This window comes from Galeopterus variegatus, unplaced genomic scaffold (genome assembly GCF_000696425.1).
Source record: "Galeopterus variegatus unplaced genomic scaffold, G_variegatus-3.0.2 Scaffold892, whole genome shotgun sequence".
Classification (NCBI taxonomy): domain Eukaryota; kingdom Metazoa; phylum Chordata; class Mammalia; order Dermoptera; family Cynocephalidae; genus Galeopterus; species Galeopterus variegatus.
In genome coordinates, this window is record NW_007727003.1 from 311,750 (window position 1) to 329,491 (window position 17,742).

At 50.1% G+C, this 17,742-nt stretch overlaps 1 protein-coding gene across 1 annotated transcript in view; it reads right to left on the reverse strand.

Moving 5' to 3' along the window:
- Positions 1–10,254: 10,254 nt before the first annotated feature.
- LOC103590911 (chymosin-like) overlaps positions 10,255–17,742 on the reverse strand; it is a 27,245-nt gene continuing 19,757 nt past the window's right edge. Inside the window, 2 exon segments of the mRNA XM_008573253.1 lie at positions 10,255–10,326; positions 11,175–11,417. Of these exon segments, the coding sequence (XP_008571475.1) occupies positions 10,255–10,326; positions 11,175–11,417 (315 nt within the window).

Genomic DNA, 17,742 nt, shown 5'->3' on the forward strand with positions numbered 1-17,742 from the left:
TAAAAATAAATAAATAAATTCACACACACACACACACACACACACACACAAAATCCGGGGGCAGGGGGAGAAGACTTAACAACTACAACTCCTTGAAGTTGATACAACAAGCAAACAGAAAGGACATTGTTGGGTAGGAAGGGGGAGAGGGAGGAGGGAGGGGGGTTTCGGTAATGGGCCACAATAATCAACTTCATTGTATATCGACAAAATAAAAATTAAAAAAAAAAACAGTTATAGTGGGGATTTAAGCTTCTAATATGTGAACTTTGAGGGACACAATTCAATCAATCCACAGCAGCAACTGATTTAAGAGACAGCACAAAAATAGAATTAATTGATGAGGAGATCATAGACAGAGTGGTAGGGTGGGGATGATATAGTCTTTAATAAACAGCTTCCATATTCTCTATGCTTTACACACATTGTTCTATTCCATCTTCACCACCACTACAAGGTAGGTGTTACTTCCATCTAATGGATAAAGAAAATGAAGCTTCAAAAAGTTAAGTAACGTTTTCCTATGACATACTGTCAGTACAGGAAGGAGTTTGATAGGCTCCTGGAATTCAAGCCCACACCTCCAGTCCTGCCCTCCTCTCCCTCCGTCTCCACCCCACCCCCAGCATTTCACTGGGCAGGGGGTGGGGAGTAAAAACTGGGGGCCTAAAGAGAAAGGCTGGGCTCCCACACAGGGTGTTTGCAAAAGCATGATGCAGGAGAGGAACCGAGGACCCTGGATAGTGGAACCTCCAGCTCAGCCCTGCCACTGTCTGAAGTGGTTGTCCTGGGTTCTCTGAAGCGCGCACACACACACACACACACACACACAGAGGGGTGATTATTTATGCAACTGCACCAAATTGGTCTTCTTGAAGGCAGTTAAATCAGTTCAGCTTGAAAACATGGGCTGGCCCAAGCTTTCTTTACTGGAGTGGTTCAGAACAAAAACTTTAGAATCAGCTAGCCCTGGATTCACATAATGCCTCCACTACCTGTGAGTTCTGTGGGTGTAGGTAAGTGACACATGTCAAGTCCTTTATCTGTAAAGTGGGGACAGCAGCAGTAATACTAAACTCAAGGAGCTCTTACGACAGTATGTGAAGAGTTTAGTGCAGCGCCTAGGAGGAGCAATCTTCAATGTTATTATTAAAGGTTAAGGTTACTATGAAAGATTATCATCGTCAGCATCTACTGAGATTTAATGGAAGGAAGAGCTAAGTATCAGGACTGCCAATTCTAGGTTATTTGATAAAATTAAACCATGATCTCAAATGGCTCAAATTTTCCCATTATCTTGGATTCCTATAGACTGTCTAGTGCTGAACCTTTCAAATGTGATGTGAGGGAAGCATCCACACAAAATTTTCCCATTCGAAAAAAATGTTATCTTGGCACCCACCTGAGTGGACAGGGTGGGGCTGTCCTTTGTGAGGGCAATGGGGTGTTTAGGGGGAGGATGGTGGCCCCGCCCAGAGGGGACAGAGGGAAGGATGAGCACAAAGGGGTGTGTGACACTGACAAGGTCGCAGAGGGCAGCAGAGCATAAATAGGGCTTCACGGGGCTGCAGGCTCAGTGTGTTCACTCCTGCGGCTAGGAGGAGAGTTTGGGCACTGTCACGTAGATAAAAAATTAGAGGTGCAGGTCAGGGAGTTAGACCCAGATGAAAATTTCTCTGGAGCTCACTCTGCGTCTGCACGTCTTTGAAGAGATTCAGTCTGCGATCCAGGCACCCTACAGAATCCCTACAGCCACCATCCCCAACCTGGCCTCTGGGAGGGAGCCTCGAGGCAAGATCTGCTGTACAGCCACCCGGTATCCGACATATAGCCAGCCACCTGGCATACAACACATAGCCAGCCACCTGTGGCTGGATTCACATAATTCACAGGTGGCTGGCTATACGTTGTATGCCAGGTAGCTGGCCATATGTCATATACCGGATGGCTGTACAGCAGGTCTTGCCTATACAACATATATACAACACCGCCGCTGTTCCTAATCTGACACCAAGGCCAAGGAAGACCCAGGGACCCTCTCGCCAGTGCTGCCTCTGTGATCGAAGACAGCCATGAATACTGATTCACTGTTGCCATATTACACAGCCCAGAATAGCTCCAGAATGGGTATGTTCAATACCAGAATGGGCAAACTGCAGCCACAGCAGCTGAGGGGAGATTATGCTATGTTCAAGTATGTGCCCATGTTTGATCTTGACATCATGCCACTGGCCCATCCAGTCATGGACTATGATGAGCATGCTGAGCGTGGCCAGGCCACCAAGCAGAGTAACCACAAGGCAGCGACGACCCTAGAGCTCACCAGACTCATTCCTTTGAAGTCTGTAAGGATCTCTGTTCATCATCGTCAGAACCAACAGCTGCATCTGAAGTTCGCCACTGGCTATTGCTACCTGTAGCTGTGTCCTCTTCAAGCCCAGGAAGACTTGTTCCTCTATTGGGAACAGGTAATTTCCCTCCTGCAACCACCCGTGGACAGTAACAGCGGTACCTATGCCGTTCCAGCCGAGGACAGGATATGCATACCTGCCTTTGAAGACAGGACGAGCCTGGACATGGCAGATTCCTGAGACCTGGTCAGCCACGGGGTCTCTGAGGAACTGGGGCCACCTCAGCTGCTTATGCTGGAGGGGAGGGAATCCCACACGACACCCACAAGCCCACTACTGTGCCCCATGTATCCACCCTCAGAGTCCACAACGGACAATGGCAGAGGTGACCGTAGCAGGGGCTTTTAGCTGCACCACACGGCAAAGACATGGACATCGTGGCCAAGACAGTAGAGGAGCAGCATGGAGGCCGTCGTGAAGGCAACAGAGAGCAGCCCAGGGCTGCTTGGTTCTGCAATATCAGAAAGCATCGACTAGGGCTGGCCCGGTGGTGCACTGCTACAGTGCGCCGCTTGGGAGGGTGGTGGCGCTCCCGCCGAGGGTTCGGATCCCACGTACAGACCGGGTCCCACTCACTGGCTGAGCGAGGTGCGGGAGCAACACCAAGGGTTGCAATCCTATTGCCGGTCCCAGTCCGGTACGGGCGTGACACTGAGGGTTGCGATCCGTTGCTGGACACGAAAAAAGACAGAAAGGGAAAAAAAAAAAAAAAAAAGAAAGCATCGACTAATCTTTAAAGCCCGTTAAATAGGCTCAGGGAGCCTACTTTGCCTTTCTTTTCCTTAGTTTAAATAAAGGACCATTAAATCTGAGAATGGCTTGCTGTGTTCCATCTGAATTTCCATGGCCCACAGCCTGGTAGTGACCTCACAGTGGATCTGTGACAGCTGTGCTGCAGCCTGAGGCCCCGGGATCCAGACCAGGGGGTGGCTCAGCAGAGCCGATATGAGCGCTCCATCTCGCCTCAACCCCTTCCTGGCTTTGGTTCCCCGGGGCTATGACCGAGAGTCCCAGACTGGGCTGGGAAGCTCTACCTCTAACTTTTCTTCTCCCTGCCGGTCCGTAGACAAGTGGACTTTCACCCCCAGACTATTTAGGGGAGGGGGAAGGGGAGCAGCAGCATTTGCTGGCAACCAGAACAGGGAGGGCCATTGTCTAGACTTAGCAATTCCACTCCTAGGTATGTGCCCCAGAGAAGCGCACACACGAGTCCTGGGACACAGCTATGAGGATGTTCATAGCAAATTAATAACAGAACACTGGAAACAGCCCAACTTTCCATCAACAGATGAACTGATAATACAGTGGAATATGAACAGAGCGGGATATTCAGTAGTGAAAAATGAACAGCAGCTTCAAATATTAGCATAGACAAATTTTGCTCATTTTAAGTTTTTTTAAAACAGCAAGTCACAGAATAGGATATAATTCCACTTATAGAACAGTTCAAAATCAAATAATATATTGCATACATGCTTGGTAAAACTGAAGACAAAATAGTGAACACAAAATTCAGAGCAGTGGTTTTCTCCAGAGCAAGAAGAGAAAGGATGGGATCGGGGAGGCGGACACCAGCTTCCAGCGGTGCCGGGAATTATTTTAGTTCTCGAATAAGGAGGCAGGTACAAGGGTGTTTACTGTTGTTTGTTGTTGTTTCCACATTTTAACATCTCTGATATCAGGATGGTTCTGCAATCGCCATGGCGATTGTGAGGAAGTGATTGTCCCAGACATATCTTTCCTGCCTCTCTTGCTTTCACTTTTATGTATACAGAAAAGTGATATAAGTCTGAAAGGCCTGTTGGTAAGACTCAAATTGTAAATGACATTATTAAAAGAAGACTTGTTTATTTGAAAAAGAGGAGTATACCTATTTTACAGATGGGACACGAGCTCAGGAAGGTGACTTACCCCAGTCTCCCAGTGGGGCCTTTACAGAACAGGGATCCACCAACCCACTTCTTCATGCAAAGCCCTGTCTGGGGCATGGGGAGCAGGCAAAGCACGTCCAAGGAGACTGGGCCACCACAAGAACCTGAGACTTGCCGGGTTCTTCCACCAAGTTCCAAAATGCTCTGGAGATGAGAACCACATTTACAGGATTGGGAGGAAAGAGAGGTGGGGCTGGGCGAACCCCTGGTAATGAGCCACTGTGAGCTGGTTTTCCAGCTTCCCTGTGCTCACAGCCCTTAGCTGGTCTTATCTATTGTCCAGACCACCCGTAAGCTGTGTCTGGCTCCTGGGCTTCTACCCCCAGCCTCTGCCATGGCTCTACAGCTATAAACAGACTTCCCGCCTGGAATTCCAAGCCTTGCTCCTCACCAAGGACCATTCTTGACTGACGCTGCATCTCTCTGCAGCCCAGGCCTCCCCAGCTGCTAATTAATCTCTTCAAAGCCAGGTCCAGAATAATTTCTCCATACCACATCTTCAGGACCTTTCTTCTTCTGGGCTTCCTAAAGCAAATCCTTAAACCTCATGTGAGGGGGTTATGAATAAGGGCCCAGCATCCTTGTTGCTTGGACCACAGTTAATTCCTAGAGCTACTTCAGAGGAAAGTCCTGAGCATAGGGAGCCATCTCTTTTGTTGGTGGAGGAAATTGCAGGAATGGGGTGGGGCACTGTTGAGAAAGAAAGAGGGCCCAAGACCTACAACATCTACCATTTCCTCCTGCAAAGCAAAGTTCCTAACCCCAGGTTGAGGAATTACGGGAGTCAAGTTATTCTTAAGAAAGGAGGGAACATGCCAAAGATTAGATACAAATTGGACCTGTGAGGAAACAACCTCAGAATCATTAACTCAGAGCTCCTGAGAAGATTGGGGGGCCTACAGGGAGATGAATTAATGGCTGACTCTTGACCGACCAGCCTTTCCCTTGATGCAAGGTAGGGAAATTACAAAAAGATCATATCACTCCTTTAATTTTATGGTTTCCTCACAGACAAGTAAGACTAGGGAAGCACTAGTCTGGAAGAAGAACACACAATAAAGACGTTTGCAGAGCACTTAGCCGTCCACAGAGTTCTTTACTGTAGGTGCTGTCTTCTGAGTCTCACACCTCTCCACTTTGCAGACCAGAAAGCCAGAGCTCAGAGCATTTAAAGGACCTTCTCAAAGTGGGAGGTGATGGGCAGACAGAGAGCAACTCCAGTGCAACACCCTGTGAGCAGCAGCCAGTGTGGGCCGGGCCCTGGTCCTGCACAGAGGCCCAGAGCCAGTGGAAGAGACAGGGCAGGCGCGAGAGTACTTATTACAGCTCTGGGGGACAGATACAATGAGAGACGCGTGTTTGGTAACAGGATCTGTTCAGAAGAGGGATTCTGGGGCATGGGAGGGAGCTGTGGGTCAGGCTTCACCAGGGAATTGGCAGTTTTGAGGGACAAACAGGTCTCTGTGGTGAAGAAAGAACAGGGAGCAAGAGTAAGGGTGGAGGAAGTGTGGGGAAGGGGCCGGGAGAGAGGACCAAGCCATGGGAAAGAATGTGAGCAAACTACAAAGTCTGGAAACACCACGGCGTGTTGGGTGATTACAAGTATTTCAGTCTCGTTGGTTGCAGGGCAAGGGGAGAGGAGCGACATGAGACAGGGGAACCAGGCAGCTGGATCTTGCAGGGCCCGGAGGCTGTGTGAACGTACCGGCCTTTGAGAGCCACTGAGGGCCACGCAGGTAGGAAGAAGGAGGGAAAACAGTGGAAGATGAGCTGTGCCTTAAAGTCGGGAGCCCAGAGCTCAGCTTCCTAAGAAATTATACATTAAGGGGAAGGAAAGGAATACACGTTCCAGGTGATTTTATCCCACACTACACGATATTTCTCTTCTCCTACAGCCTGAAAACCTGCTGTACCTCACCCCTGAAGAGAATTCCAGGATCGTGATCACAGACTTTGGTCTGTCCAAGATGGAACAGAGAGGCATCGTGTCCACTGCCTGTGGGACCCCAGGCTATGTGGGTGAGTCTGGGAGCAGAAGGAAGGTTGACCACTTGGCTACGTTCAACCACATGGTCATTATTCACAGAGGTGGTGACTGTGAGGAGACGGGGACAACGTCAGGGACTATCCAGGTAGAGCGTTCACCGATGAGGTTTAGGGCCAGCCAATCCATCTACCTCTGGAGATACCCCCTACAGCTCCCAAATTCTACATCTTTAAAGACAGCTGCCTCCAAGCCCTGCCCATGGCCTTCCTGTGCTTTGGCTCTCAGTCCTGCAGACAGACTTCCAGGTTTTATCTTTTCAGCTAGACCAGAGGCAGTAAGATCTGTGATCAGTAGAGAGCTGAGGGCTTGAAAACTAGCCCCTGTCCTTTCTCCCACCCTGGAGGAGACCTCAGCTCCCCTCCCCCAATTGCTGGAGCCCAGAAGCACAGGATGTTGAGTTTGACATGAGGAACCCAAATGTAGGACCCTAAATGTACACTCAAGGAAGCATTCTGGGACACTGGCAGAGGTGGGGCCTCCCGCCTGAACAGCCCTGTAGGGCCCCCGAAAAGGTGAGGGCGGGCAGGTTCCTGGTGAGAATATTCCTGGGACCCATGGGGGAGAAAACGGGAACTCGAACACCCACTCCTGCCCCTTTCCTCCCGGCCAGTCGTCAGCTGTGTGGGGTTGGGGAGTGGGAAGCAGAACCCCACTCAGGAAGGGGGGCCACTCGCCAGTGGGTGTTGAGTCCCACTGGGTACAAAGCCCCGGTATCTGGGATAAATACGGAGGGCAGCTCCCTACTGCCCCGGGACTCCCGCAGGCACATCCTAGAGACAGGAGAATGTCTGTCCTCGAAGGCAGGCATGGAAAGGAACTGGGGGTGGCAGGGAGCCGGGGAGATGGGCAGAAGGAAGATCAGACAAACTTTTGTTACCACATCTCAGGGGAAGTGGAGGTAAAAAGCTGCCTGCAAAATGTCACCAGATAATGAAGACAACGAATGCAATGTGACTTCCATAGCTGAGGTGTCAGTCAATTGCTCAGGGAGAAAATGACAATGATCCTTGCTTGAAATTTTGGATGGATCTTCTGCTCTTCTGAAGGAGAGGGGCCATGGCTGAGCCTCTCCTTCCCGCCTTCCATGTCTCCCACCCCACCCTATTGTTCTAGTGTTAACAGAAATAATAAATAATACCAGGCTCCCAAGATTATTATGAAAATTAAATAACATAATACATGAGCTTCCCATACAAAGAAGGATGGAGGTAGACAGTGTCCTGACCCTTACTGGCAGGTTCATACTCCACCGACAATCTGTGAAAGGTGGATAAAGCCCAGGATAAACTCCCACCTGCAGGTTGTAAACCCTTCAACCCATCGAGGGGGACACAGCTATGCCTTTTAATGTTATAATCCCAGCACAGTGTATGCTGCATAATATATGCTCAGCAAATGAAGGAAGGCAGTAAGGAAGAGAAAGAAAAAGGGGGGACCCAAGGGAGAACTGAGGCCATAGGAGGGCCAAATCAGAGGCCCCTGACTTCCCCCACACTCCCCAAAATGATAATAATTGGGACCTATTTGCCTGGAGAGTTTGAGTTGAAGTAATTTCTTGGCATTGAATTTTCTGTGCAGGCTTTGAATTCTCTCTTTTTTCTGAGATTCCAAGCAGGAGAAGGTGACTGACATTCACTGCGTGTCTGGTGATTAACTTTCTTAACGGTGTAGATGACACACTGGTTCTTTCCTCAGTCACCAAGTTCCTGCTGTGGGCCAAGTGCCAAAACTGGCTGTGGTGTTACAGAGCCAACCAAGAGGGGTCTCTGCACTCCAGGAGTGGACATGTTTTCTCAGCAGGGCCAGAAGCCCACACCCTCCCTGTGGGTGGACCTGAAGCCTGTGCCCGGGGATAAACCCTCTGACCTTCTAATCCCTCCCTATGAATTAATAGCAAACCAACCCTCCTGGTCCCTGACTCATTCAAGTTCTGTGTGGCAGTCCTCTGGCCAGTCATGGGACAGAGCCCAAGCGGTGAGGGTGTCACTAAAGATGATCTTTTTTCCACCCCAGTGTTTTCCTCTGCTAGAAGTCATGTCACACTCAACTGGAAAAGAATCTGAAGCCCAGGAGGGAAGTTGTTCCAGCACTGGATACAAATTCAAGTCAGGAGGCCCTGGAGGATAAAATACTGAGATATTTCCCTTTGGCGGGAGGTTGGGGGGTCAGGGGAGGGGTGAACATACAGGGTTTTGCATTTCCCTAAACCTAAAAAGACTCATCTGGCCTCATCTAGAGAGAGTAGGGACCTCTCTGCAGGGGGTGGAGAAAGAGGCAGGTACCCCTGGCTCTCTCTCTCTTTGGGATAACAGAGAGGGATAGACAGGGGAAGGGAAAGCTTGTGGCTGGGGGACCTGAAGTTGAGCATGCTAGAATGGAAGGGACTTTTTTAAAAAGCTTATGTGAGTAGAAGAGCAAAGAGCTGTGACCTTCTTTGGAGACAGATAGAGGAGGGGAAAAGGAGGAAAAAGAGTAAGACTAAAAATGGTTACTTGGGGAAGAAAGAGGTGTTCAGATGTCTTGAGGTTTGTTGTAAATTGCATCTGTAAATGAAATGCTCAAGTTCAACTGTTGTAATGACAGGTGGGTGCTGTTTTTATTTAGATGAAGCTCAGAGCACTGTATTTGCTAGGAAAGCACAAGCAGAAAACACCATGTGGAATCTGGAGAGGCGGTGTATGCAAGGAGCCCGGGTTTTACGTGCCTTACATTATAGGTCTAGGTTCAAATCCCACTTTGCTGTGTGACCATGACCAAGAGACTCAATCCTCTCAGCTGTAAATTAGGGCTCATTATGCATATTAGACTGGTCTAGAGAATTAAATGAGATGTCAATACAAAGCCCCTTTCGTTGAACAGGCACCAAATAAATAGTAGTTTTTTTCCCTCAATATGGAATCTCAAAAAAGAATTCAAAACAAAACGTTAAGCAGGCTTCCCTTTGCCACGTGGTAGCAGCATGCCTGAACTCAGGGTAGGGCAGTGCTAGCAACACTCTGAGCACAGCCCCTGGGCTTCTGCCACTGTGGGCCCTTAGGTCAGTCTCAAATTTCTCCACAAAGTGGGAATGTCTGCCTCCGAGCTCCCCTGTGACGCTTCTCTGTCACCACCCCCCCAACCCCTCCACACACGCGCGCGTGACACACACACACACACACACACACACACACACACACACACCCCTGACATCCTTTATAATGGCCAGGAGGCCTGATATGAGAGTCTTCAGCTCCAGGACCTGAGACATTGAGGCTACCCACCAATCCATCTAAGGAGATAGTCAAAACTGCCAAAACCTTCCAGGGCAAATCCTAGAGATGGTGATACTCCCCCACCCTCCCAGGCTGGGTTTGGACTGCAGCCCTGCTTGAGCCTCTGAGGCACTCAGGCTGCAGCAGCTCACCTGCCTTAGTCTGCTTGGGCTGCCATAACAGAATACCACAAACCAGGTGACTTAAACAAGAGTACAGGAGGCTGAAAGTCCAACATCAAGGTGGCAGCAGGGCTGGTTTCTGGTGAGGCCTCTACTCCTGGTGTACAGAAGTCCGTCTTCTCACAGTGTCCTCACATGGCCTCTCCTCAGTGCACGTATATCCCTGGTGTCTCTTTCTCTTCTTATAAGGTCACCAGTCATATCGGATGAGGGCCCACCCTTATGACCCTGTTTAACCTTAATTACCTCTTTAAAGGCCCCATCCCCAAGTACAGTCCCATAGGGGGTTAGGGCTTCAGCACATGAATCTGAGGGGACACAGTTCATTCCATAACATCCCCCTTCCTACCAGTTCCCACCACATTGCAGCTCTCAGCTGCCTCTGGCCCCAGCTCTCAGATCCTCTAGTGAATCCTGTCGGGATGAGAAAGGTCATTTCTTATCATCCGGGGGAGCCTTCACAGCTTGCTGGAGGCTAGTGAGGTCCAGGTGGCCCCTCTGGAGCTGCAGACAGAGGAGCCAGTCAAGGGCCCTACACTGACCCTGGGAGGACCGAGCACACCCTTGGGGTCCCAGGCCCCAGGCCGCAGTGGCTTCCCTTTCCCCGTTCAAATCCCTGATCCACATCAGGAGCTCTGGAGCAGAGGCTGAATGGGAATCATACCTTCTGGACTAAAAACTGGGACAAGGGGCCTGACAAAAGATTTTTGTGTTGCTCATTGGCATAAGTAACAGTCTGGCAGATGCAATTTGATTTCAGAATTACCAGCTTTTTTAAGATACTGCAATCAACTGAGGGAACAATGGGACAGAATATTTAAAATCTAAATGCAAATATGGTCCCTCCCAATAAGTCTCACCAGGATAAAATTCCCAGTGACTCTCACCCCTGTCAAGCTCTAAGAGAATGATCATGTTTTGCTCGCTGTTGTGGCTTCAGCCCCTAGTGCTAAGGATGTTCAGTAAACACTGATGAGACAGAGAGATCACTTGACCAGGCCCAGGCCAATGCCCAGTCTGTTTGTCTCCCAGACCTCAGGCCAGGTCTGCCACCTGTGTGAAAAAAAAAACCCTTTGTCACCCTCTTTTGCTTTCCTAGCCCAGGTTCTTCCAGTGGGGCATGTGATTTCCCAGTGTCCCCCTGCTCCTGTTGGAGGAGACACTCTGGGTCCCCCTGGTACCTGACCAGTCCTCGAGTCAGCAGTGGTGTTCCCAGGCAGGCCAGGCAGCCCCAACTCTGGAGGAGAGCTACTTTTAGGGGCTGGGGTGGGTGAGGACTGATGGGTGGCAGGGCAGTTTGGAGCTGACTGACTAGGTGGGGAGGGAGGCACACCTGTGAGGGTGCTGCTTACGTCAGGGAGGAAGACACAGAGGTCTAAGTGGTCAAAGGAGAGAAAGAGGCTCAGGAAACACATGCACAGGTGCCTACTGGCCTTCACCAGGAAGCACTCCGTGGGCTGTAGAATGCTCTTCCTCTCCCTCTTGGGGCCAAAGAAATCCTTGAAACCCAGTCCAGATCCACAGCCAGGCTGCCGCCAGAGATCAAAGTATCCACGCAGCACCTTCTGCACCAGCCTGTCCATCAGTCCATTCATCTGACTCTCACGCCAAAGAAAAATTTCTGAAGATTCTCCAATTCCCAATCCATTCTATCCCTAACTGGCCTGTGTCTGGACTTCCAGGAAACGTGTGGACTCAAGAAAGCATTTGGATGTTCTCTATTCTTTGCATATTATCCACAACCTAAAGGCGCATGCTCCCAGGCATGAGAACTCGGCCAAAACATCCCTTTCATTTAGGGCTACCTGCCTCATTGTCTCAGGAACTGAAGCCAAGAGACTGGCCACTAAGATGACTTGGGAATTCCCAGGGACACTGACTCAAGCACAGGCATCCAGACAGCCGGTGTGCCCACAATCCACTTCATGGCATATGAGTGATGGTCTCAATGAGAAATGCCACCCCAGGGAGCTTTTATGAGGACTAGGCTGAGATTTGGCAGTGCCAAGGGGAGGCCTGGCTTACAGGACTTCCCCAGCAACAGTTCAAAACTGCAGAAGGTGTGGCTGGTACCTGTCCACCCACCCAGAATACCCCCTGACACATGGGAAGCCTGTCTCCAGAGGTAGCTTGTTCCCTGTCAAGCCCTAAAAATAAAGCCCCAAGGACACAGTTATCCTGGTCTCAATGCTAAACAGGGCCCTGGAAAAGAAAGAGGCTCTCAAGTTTCATTGCTGGGCCATAGGAGAGGGCAAGGAAAAAAGGTGGGAGACTTAGTGCCCAGGAATGGCACTTCAGCCTCGGCTTCAGGGAGACCAAGGCTGCCAGCCCGGAAGAGGTAGCCAGGGCCATGAACAGTCCTCAAAAAAGAGGCACGATTCCACCAGTCAGAATGGGGAAGAAAGTTTGCTCTGCATCTCACCCAGCCCCAGCCCCAGCCCTGAAACTCCATGGACGGTCTAGTGGGCCAGATCCTGGCTACTGTCCCAGATCCCGCAAGCTGTAACTACCATGGAGTGACGGGCTATTCTTCCAACCTGCAAGGCTAATGCTGCTACTAGGCCCCTCAGGCAAGCACAGCATGCACATGCTCGCCTGGCCAGCTCTAGCTCAAAACGTTAACTCCACATTACAGACGATCCGGAAAGATCAGCGGGAGGATACCAGAGAACAAAGGCGGAGAAGGAAAAGCCTAACCAGAGAGATGTCCAGTGAGTGAGGGCTTCAAGGGAAGGGACCACATCTCCTGTGTCTGCGTGCCTCCTGCATGTGGGAGACACTTAGTCTATTCTATTGCTTGGTTGGCCACTGTCCCCAAAGTGGCCTGGGGTGGGAAGGAGGAAAGTTGCAGAACATGAACAAGGTGTGCAAAGCTGGCATTTGAGGTTGGATCACTAGAGGGCACTCCAGGACAGGAGCTGACTAGGGCAGCCCTCGCCATAGCATAGGGGCTTAGAGAGGGGCGGTTTGGAGTTTGTTTATTCATTCAACACTCACCTACTGAACAATTACTCTATGTCAAACACAAATGCTATACAGAATACAAAATGATTGAGATGTGACTTATCTTTCACTAGAAATATAACCAGCACAAGAAAAAAATGTATTCATATTTATCTACCAGTAACTTCTCTTTGTTAAGTGCTGATGTGGGCTGGCTGGTTAGCGCAGTTGGTTAGAGTGTGATGCTAACACCAAAATCAAGAGTTCAGATCCCCTTACCGGCCAGCCACCTAAATAAGTAAATAAATAAATAAATGCTGATGTGTTTAATCTTCACACACTGTCCCTTGCCCCTCATCTGCATGGCTGATCTCTCTTGTGTCTTTGCTCAAATGTCACCTTCTCATTAACCTACCCTTCCCATCTCATTTCAAACCATAGCGGATTCCCTCAGCAGTCCCAGTCCTGCTCACACGCTCCACTTTTCCCATGACATTATAACCATCTAACATGCCACATAATTTACACATTTATTATCTCCATTATCTGTGTCTGCCCCCACCCCCAGGACATAAATGCCGTGAGGGTGGAAGGTCTGTCTGTATGTTCACCAATGAACACTATGTCTGGAACAGTGTTTTTACACTCCACAGGTACTCAGTATGTATTTTTAATGAATAAGACAAGCGATAATTCTAATTAGCCCCAAGTAAATTGAGGGTCTAGGGGTCAGCCAGTGAGTATTCCTATGTTTGGGGGGCTTGGGTGAAGTGGACGTCATGTGCAATAGGGGTCTTCTCAGAGGAGGTGACATTAAGCTGGTCTTAAAGGGTGAGGAGCAGTTCACAGGTTAGAGAAAATGGAAAGAGGCAGAGCAGGCAAAGGGACAGCTTGAGCAAAGACCCAGAGGACAGTCCTGCAGGGTGTTCAGCACAGTCGTGGCAGAAGGACAGACCAGACATCCCTCCTGGCCTCAGCAGACCCACTTCCCCCAGGCAGCTGCTGCATGCTCTGGCCAGTCGGGACCCCCAGCCGTGACCACAGCTACTGGACAGTAGCCTGGCTGTGTCCCTCTGTCTGTCCTGGGCCTTCCCTCGCCCCATGTTCCCATTGCCTGTTTCACACTCCCATGTAAGTCTTTCCTGCGTTCTTTGCCCTCTAGGGCTTCCTGACATGGGGTATCCTCCGCCACTCCTGTCTCCGTTCTGCCGCAAGGAAGAAACAAACTGCACAGCTCAGAAAACAATCCATCATTTTGTCACAACATTTCCATTTCAAAGACTTCCTCTGCAAGCTTCTTTCTGGCCAAAAGCTTCCTCTCATTAGCATGAGAAGAACTGGCAGGAAGGTGAGTGACAAGGGAGGGGGAGGGCTGGAAATTGAGGTCTTTGCCTGTGTCTGCTCTGGGCAGAGGGTGGGTGTGTGTGTGTGTGTGTGTGTGTGTGTGTGTGTGTGTGTGTGTGTGTGTGTGTGTGTGTGTGTGTGTGTGTATTGAGGTCTTTGCCTGTGTCTTGCTCTGGGCAGAGGGGTGTGTGTGTGTGTGTGGTGTGTGTGTGTGTGTGTGCTGAGGTCTTTGCCTGTGTCTGCTCTGGGCAGAGGGTGTGTGTGTGTGTGTGTGTGTGTGTGTGTGTGTGTGTGTGTGTGTGTGTGTGTGTTGCGAGCTCCTGTTTCTCAGCACTCATTATTCTTGCTGCTCACTCAGAGATTTGCCCGCTCCTATCACAAGACATAAGCCACCTCAGGCACTGGCGGAGACTCCATTATATGCCGGGAATTCCACTGGGCACTGAGGATTCAGAGAGGAAGGAGGCAGGAAGGAAGGAGTCTGTCAGTAACTCGACAGATGTGTAAGTGAATAAATATGACACGACAGACACTGTTGTAAAGATCCCTGCGGAGCAATGAGGAAGCAGAGGAGTAGGGGTGTCACCTCAGAAGAGGTGACATTAAGCTGGCCGCGAAAGATGAGGAGCAGTTCACAGGTTAGAGAAAGTGGAAAGTGATGGATTTTGGACATGGCCGGCGCCACTGTACACACAATAAGCACCAGCACGAAAGAGCCGCCGGCCTCGTCTTCCACTCCAGCACCAAGCCCCTCCACCCTTCTCTTTACGAGAAGCCTCCTGACTTCGAAACAACTTTCTGGCTTCTGCATCGGTGCAGTTCTCCACCCAGCTACATCAACCTAACGGTCCCTCCCCTGTACACTTCGTGCCCCAAAGCTAATAAAAACCCTCGCAAACCCATTGTTGCTGCTGTCCCCCATTTTCAGGGCAGCCCCGGGCTGTCCTCCATTTTGAGTACAGACCGGCAGATTTCTTTCTTTAATAAAGCTTGAATGGTACCAGCATCTCGGCTCACTTTCTCTCAGAAAGAAGCAAGGCAGGTGAAGGGAACTGCATGGGTGAAGGGAACAGCATGGCGAAGGGAACAGCATGGTGAAGGGAAAGGCACAGAAGCAAGCCCTGCAGGGTTTGGGTTGTGGCTGTGGCAGGACATTATGCAGCTAATGCCTGTTGGGTAGACATAAATGGTCACCAAGGCTTCCTCAGTGGCGCCCTCCCTGCCTGGGCCTCATCAGTAGACAGCACAGGTGGGAGACCTGGTAGTGAGTCAGCCCCCTCCAGCCTCACAGCCCCTCCCAAGGCCTCCACATCTGTCACCTGGCAGAGCCCCCAGGGAGCCAGGCCTGGCCACAGAGTCCAGCATGGGCCCACTTGCAGAACCTTAAAACCCTGGAGACACCTTGTCCACCTCCTGTCCCCTTCAGTGTCCTCCCAACATACACAGAGGAGTTCCACAGGGACAGCAGCAGTTCCACAGGGACAGCAAAGGAATGGGGAGTGTAATAGGTCAGCGAGGGGAGGGAGAAGATGTGGGGAGTGGGCCTGAGCGTGTGCGGGGAAGGTGGGGGAGGGGAGTTATAAAGATCCAAGAGGAGAGAGGAGGCCAGGAAAGCAGAGGCCCTCTTGAGGACCTCACTGACTGAATCATTCATTCATTCATTCATTCAACAATACTTCAGGGGGCATTGTGTGAGTTATGCCCTCCAGACACCAAAACGAAGGCACACAGTGTCTGTCCTCAGGGAACTCACAGTCCATGAGGAAGACAAATAAGGAAATGAATGATAAGTACTAACTAAGCACCCAGCCTGGTCATCCTGAAGAGATGTGGACTGCATTGAGGTTTGAAGGATGATTACAAGTCAGACAGAGGGGTTAGAGTGGGAAGAACATTCCAGGCAGAGCATTCTCTGCAGCCCGGAGCAGAGCCAAGGCCACGGGGTGCTGTGCTGCCCACACATACCAGCCTCACTGTACCCTCACTACCCTCTCAAGACGGGGATGCCACCAGGGCCAGGCAGGCCAGGGGTGAGGCAGGGGCCACCATTTGGTATAAATCTTACATTTATGAAAGTCACCGTACTTAGACTTTGTATGTTATCTCCAATTGAGGTTTGGGTGTTTAAAATATAATTGTTAAATTTAAACCATTCAAATATATAACAATTTTTGTAAGCCTGTTTAGCATTTCTTTCTTTTTGTTTTTTATATCTACGAGAAGCCTAAAAATAATGAAAGTGGCCCAGTTCTGTCTCATTCTTGGCAACCAGGCAGCATTGGTCCCAGATAGGAAAAAGCAAGACTTAGAGGAATCACCCAAAGCCAGCACACACACTCCTGAACACCACCCACCTCCCAACCCAGCAAGGCTCAAACCCCAAAGCCTAAGTATTGCTGCCACCACCTCCTGCCCTTGAAGTCCTGGGATGGTGTCCTATGGCCTCTGCCCCAACCCTCCCTGGCTCCTCAGCTCTGCAGCCTGAGCTCCTCCTTGTGCAGCTCTTAATCCTGTTCATGACACCAATTGTCTAGCTCCACGATCACGCCAGTTGTCGCGGCTCTTTTACCTGCTGGCAATCCTGCTGACTGGGCCAAGTGTCGAGCTAGGGCTGGGTCTGGAGCTCCCAGACCCCTCAAGCCCATTCACAGATTGGGTCACAAACCCTTCATATGCCTGGCTGGGTCACCAGACCCCACACATGCCAGGCTGGGTCACTAGACCCCCTCACACAGGTCTATAAGCTAGGAACCAGCCAAAAGGTCCTTGGAAGCCGTAGGTTGGAAAGCATGGCTGTGCCAGGCAGATGCCCAAGGCAGACACCCGCCCTCCTGGCTTCGCTAAAACTCCTCTCTCTCCCTCTCTCCCTCTGTTGCTAAGGGACACCCCAACCCCTACTGACCTTAACATATGCATTCTGCTTCTGTACAAATCGCTCGCTAAAATAAATGGGGGGATAAACAGAGTAGCATGGCCAATGCCATTTTAGGCGGCTCTTCCATTTTAGCCTGGAAAGTCCCTATGGGGAATCCAGGGTGGGGAGGGGCTACAGGGCTACCCACAAAATTAGCTTATGTACCGCAGGCTTGCTTGCATTGGCTAGATTGTGTCAGGTGTGGAAAATTCCCGCCTAGCTAAAAATAAAAGCTGCGAGAGGTTTTAACTCGGGGCTGCGCACTTCGATTGGCCTGCGTAGCCCTGGCTGCCAGAAATAAACTTTTTTCCCTTTCCTGCCGGGGACCAGCCCCAGCACGGAGATTATAAGGTTCCCGCTGGTAAGGAACCCCCAAAAGGGAGGAAAGGCAGCGTCGGCGATGGATGGACAGCAAACACACAGACTCAAGGGATCTGCTGAATGCTGACATTTTATTGAAGCATGTGCACACCTTTTATACCTTTTTTCTTGGAAGCAACATAATTATTGAACAATATCATAATATCTCTTTATGAGTGACATGTGTTTCAAGAAAAATAGCATTACAGTTTGTTCCCAGAAAAGACAATCACAATGTCCCTTCCTTTGAGCAAGAACATTACAGCCCATTGGTCCCAAATAATCATAAACTGTTACATTTACTTTAGCTACACCTATTGAGCTTTGTATGACATTAGTAATGTATAATCCAGCCTTGC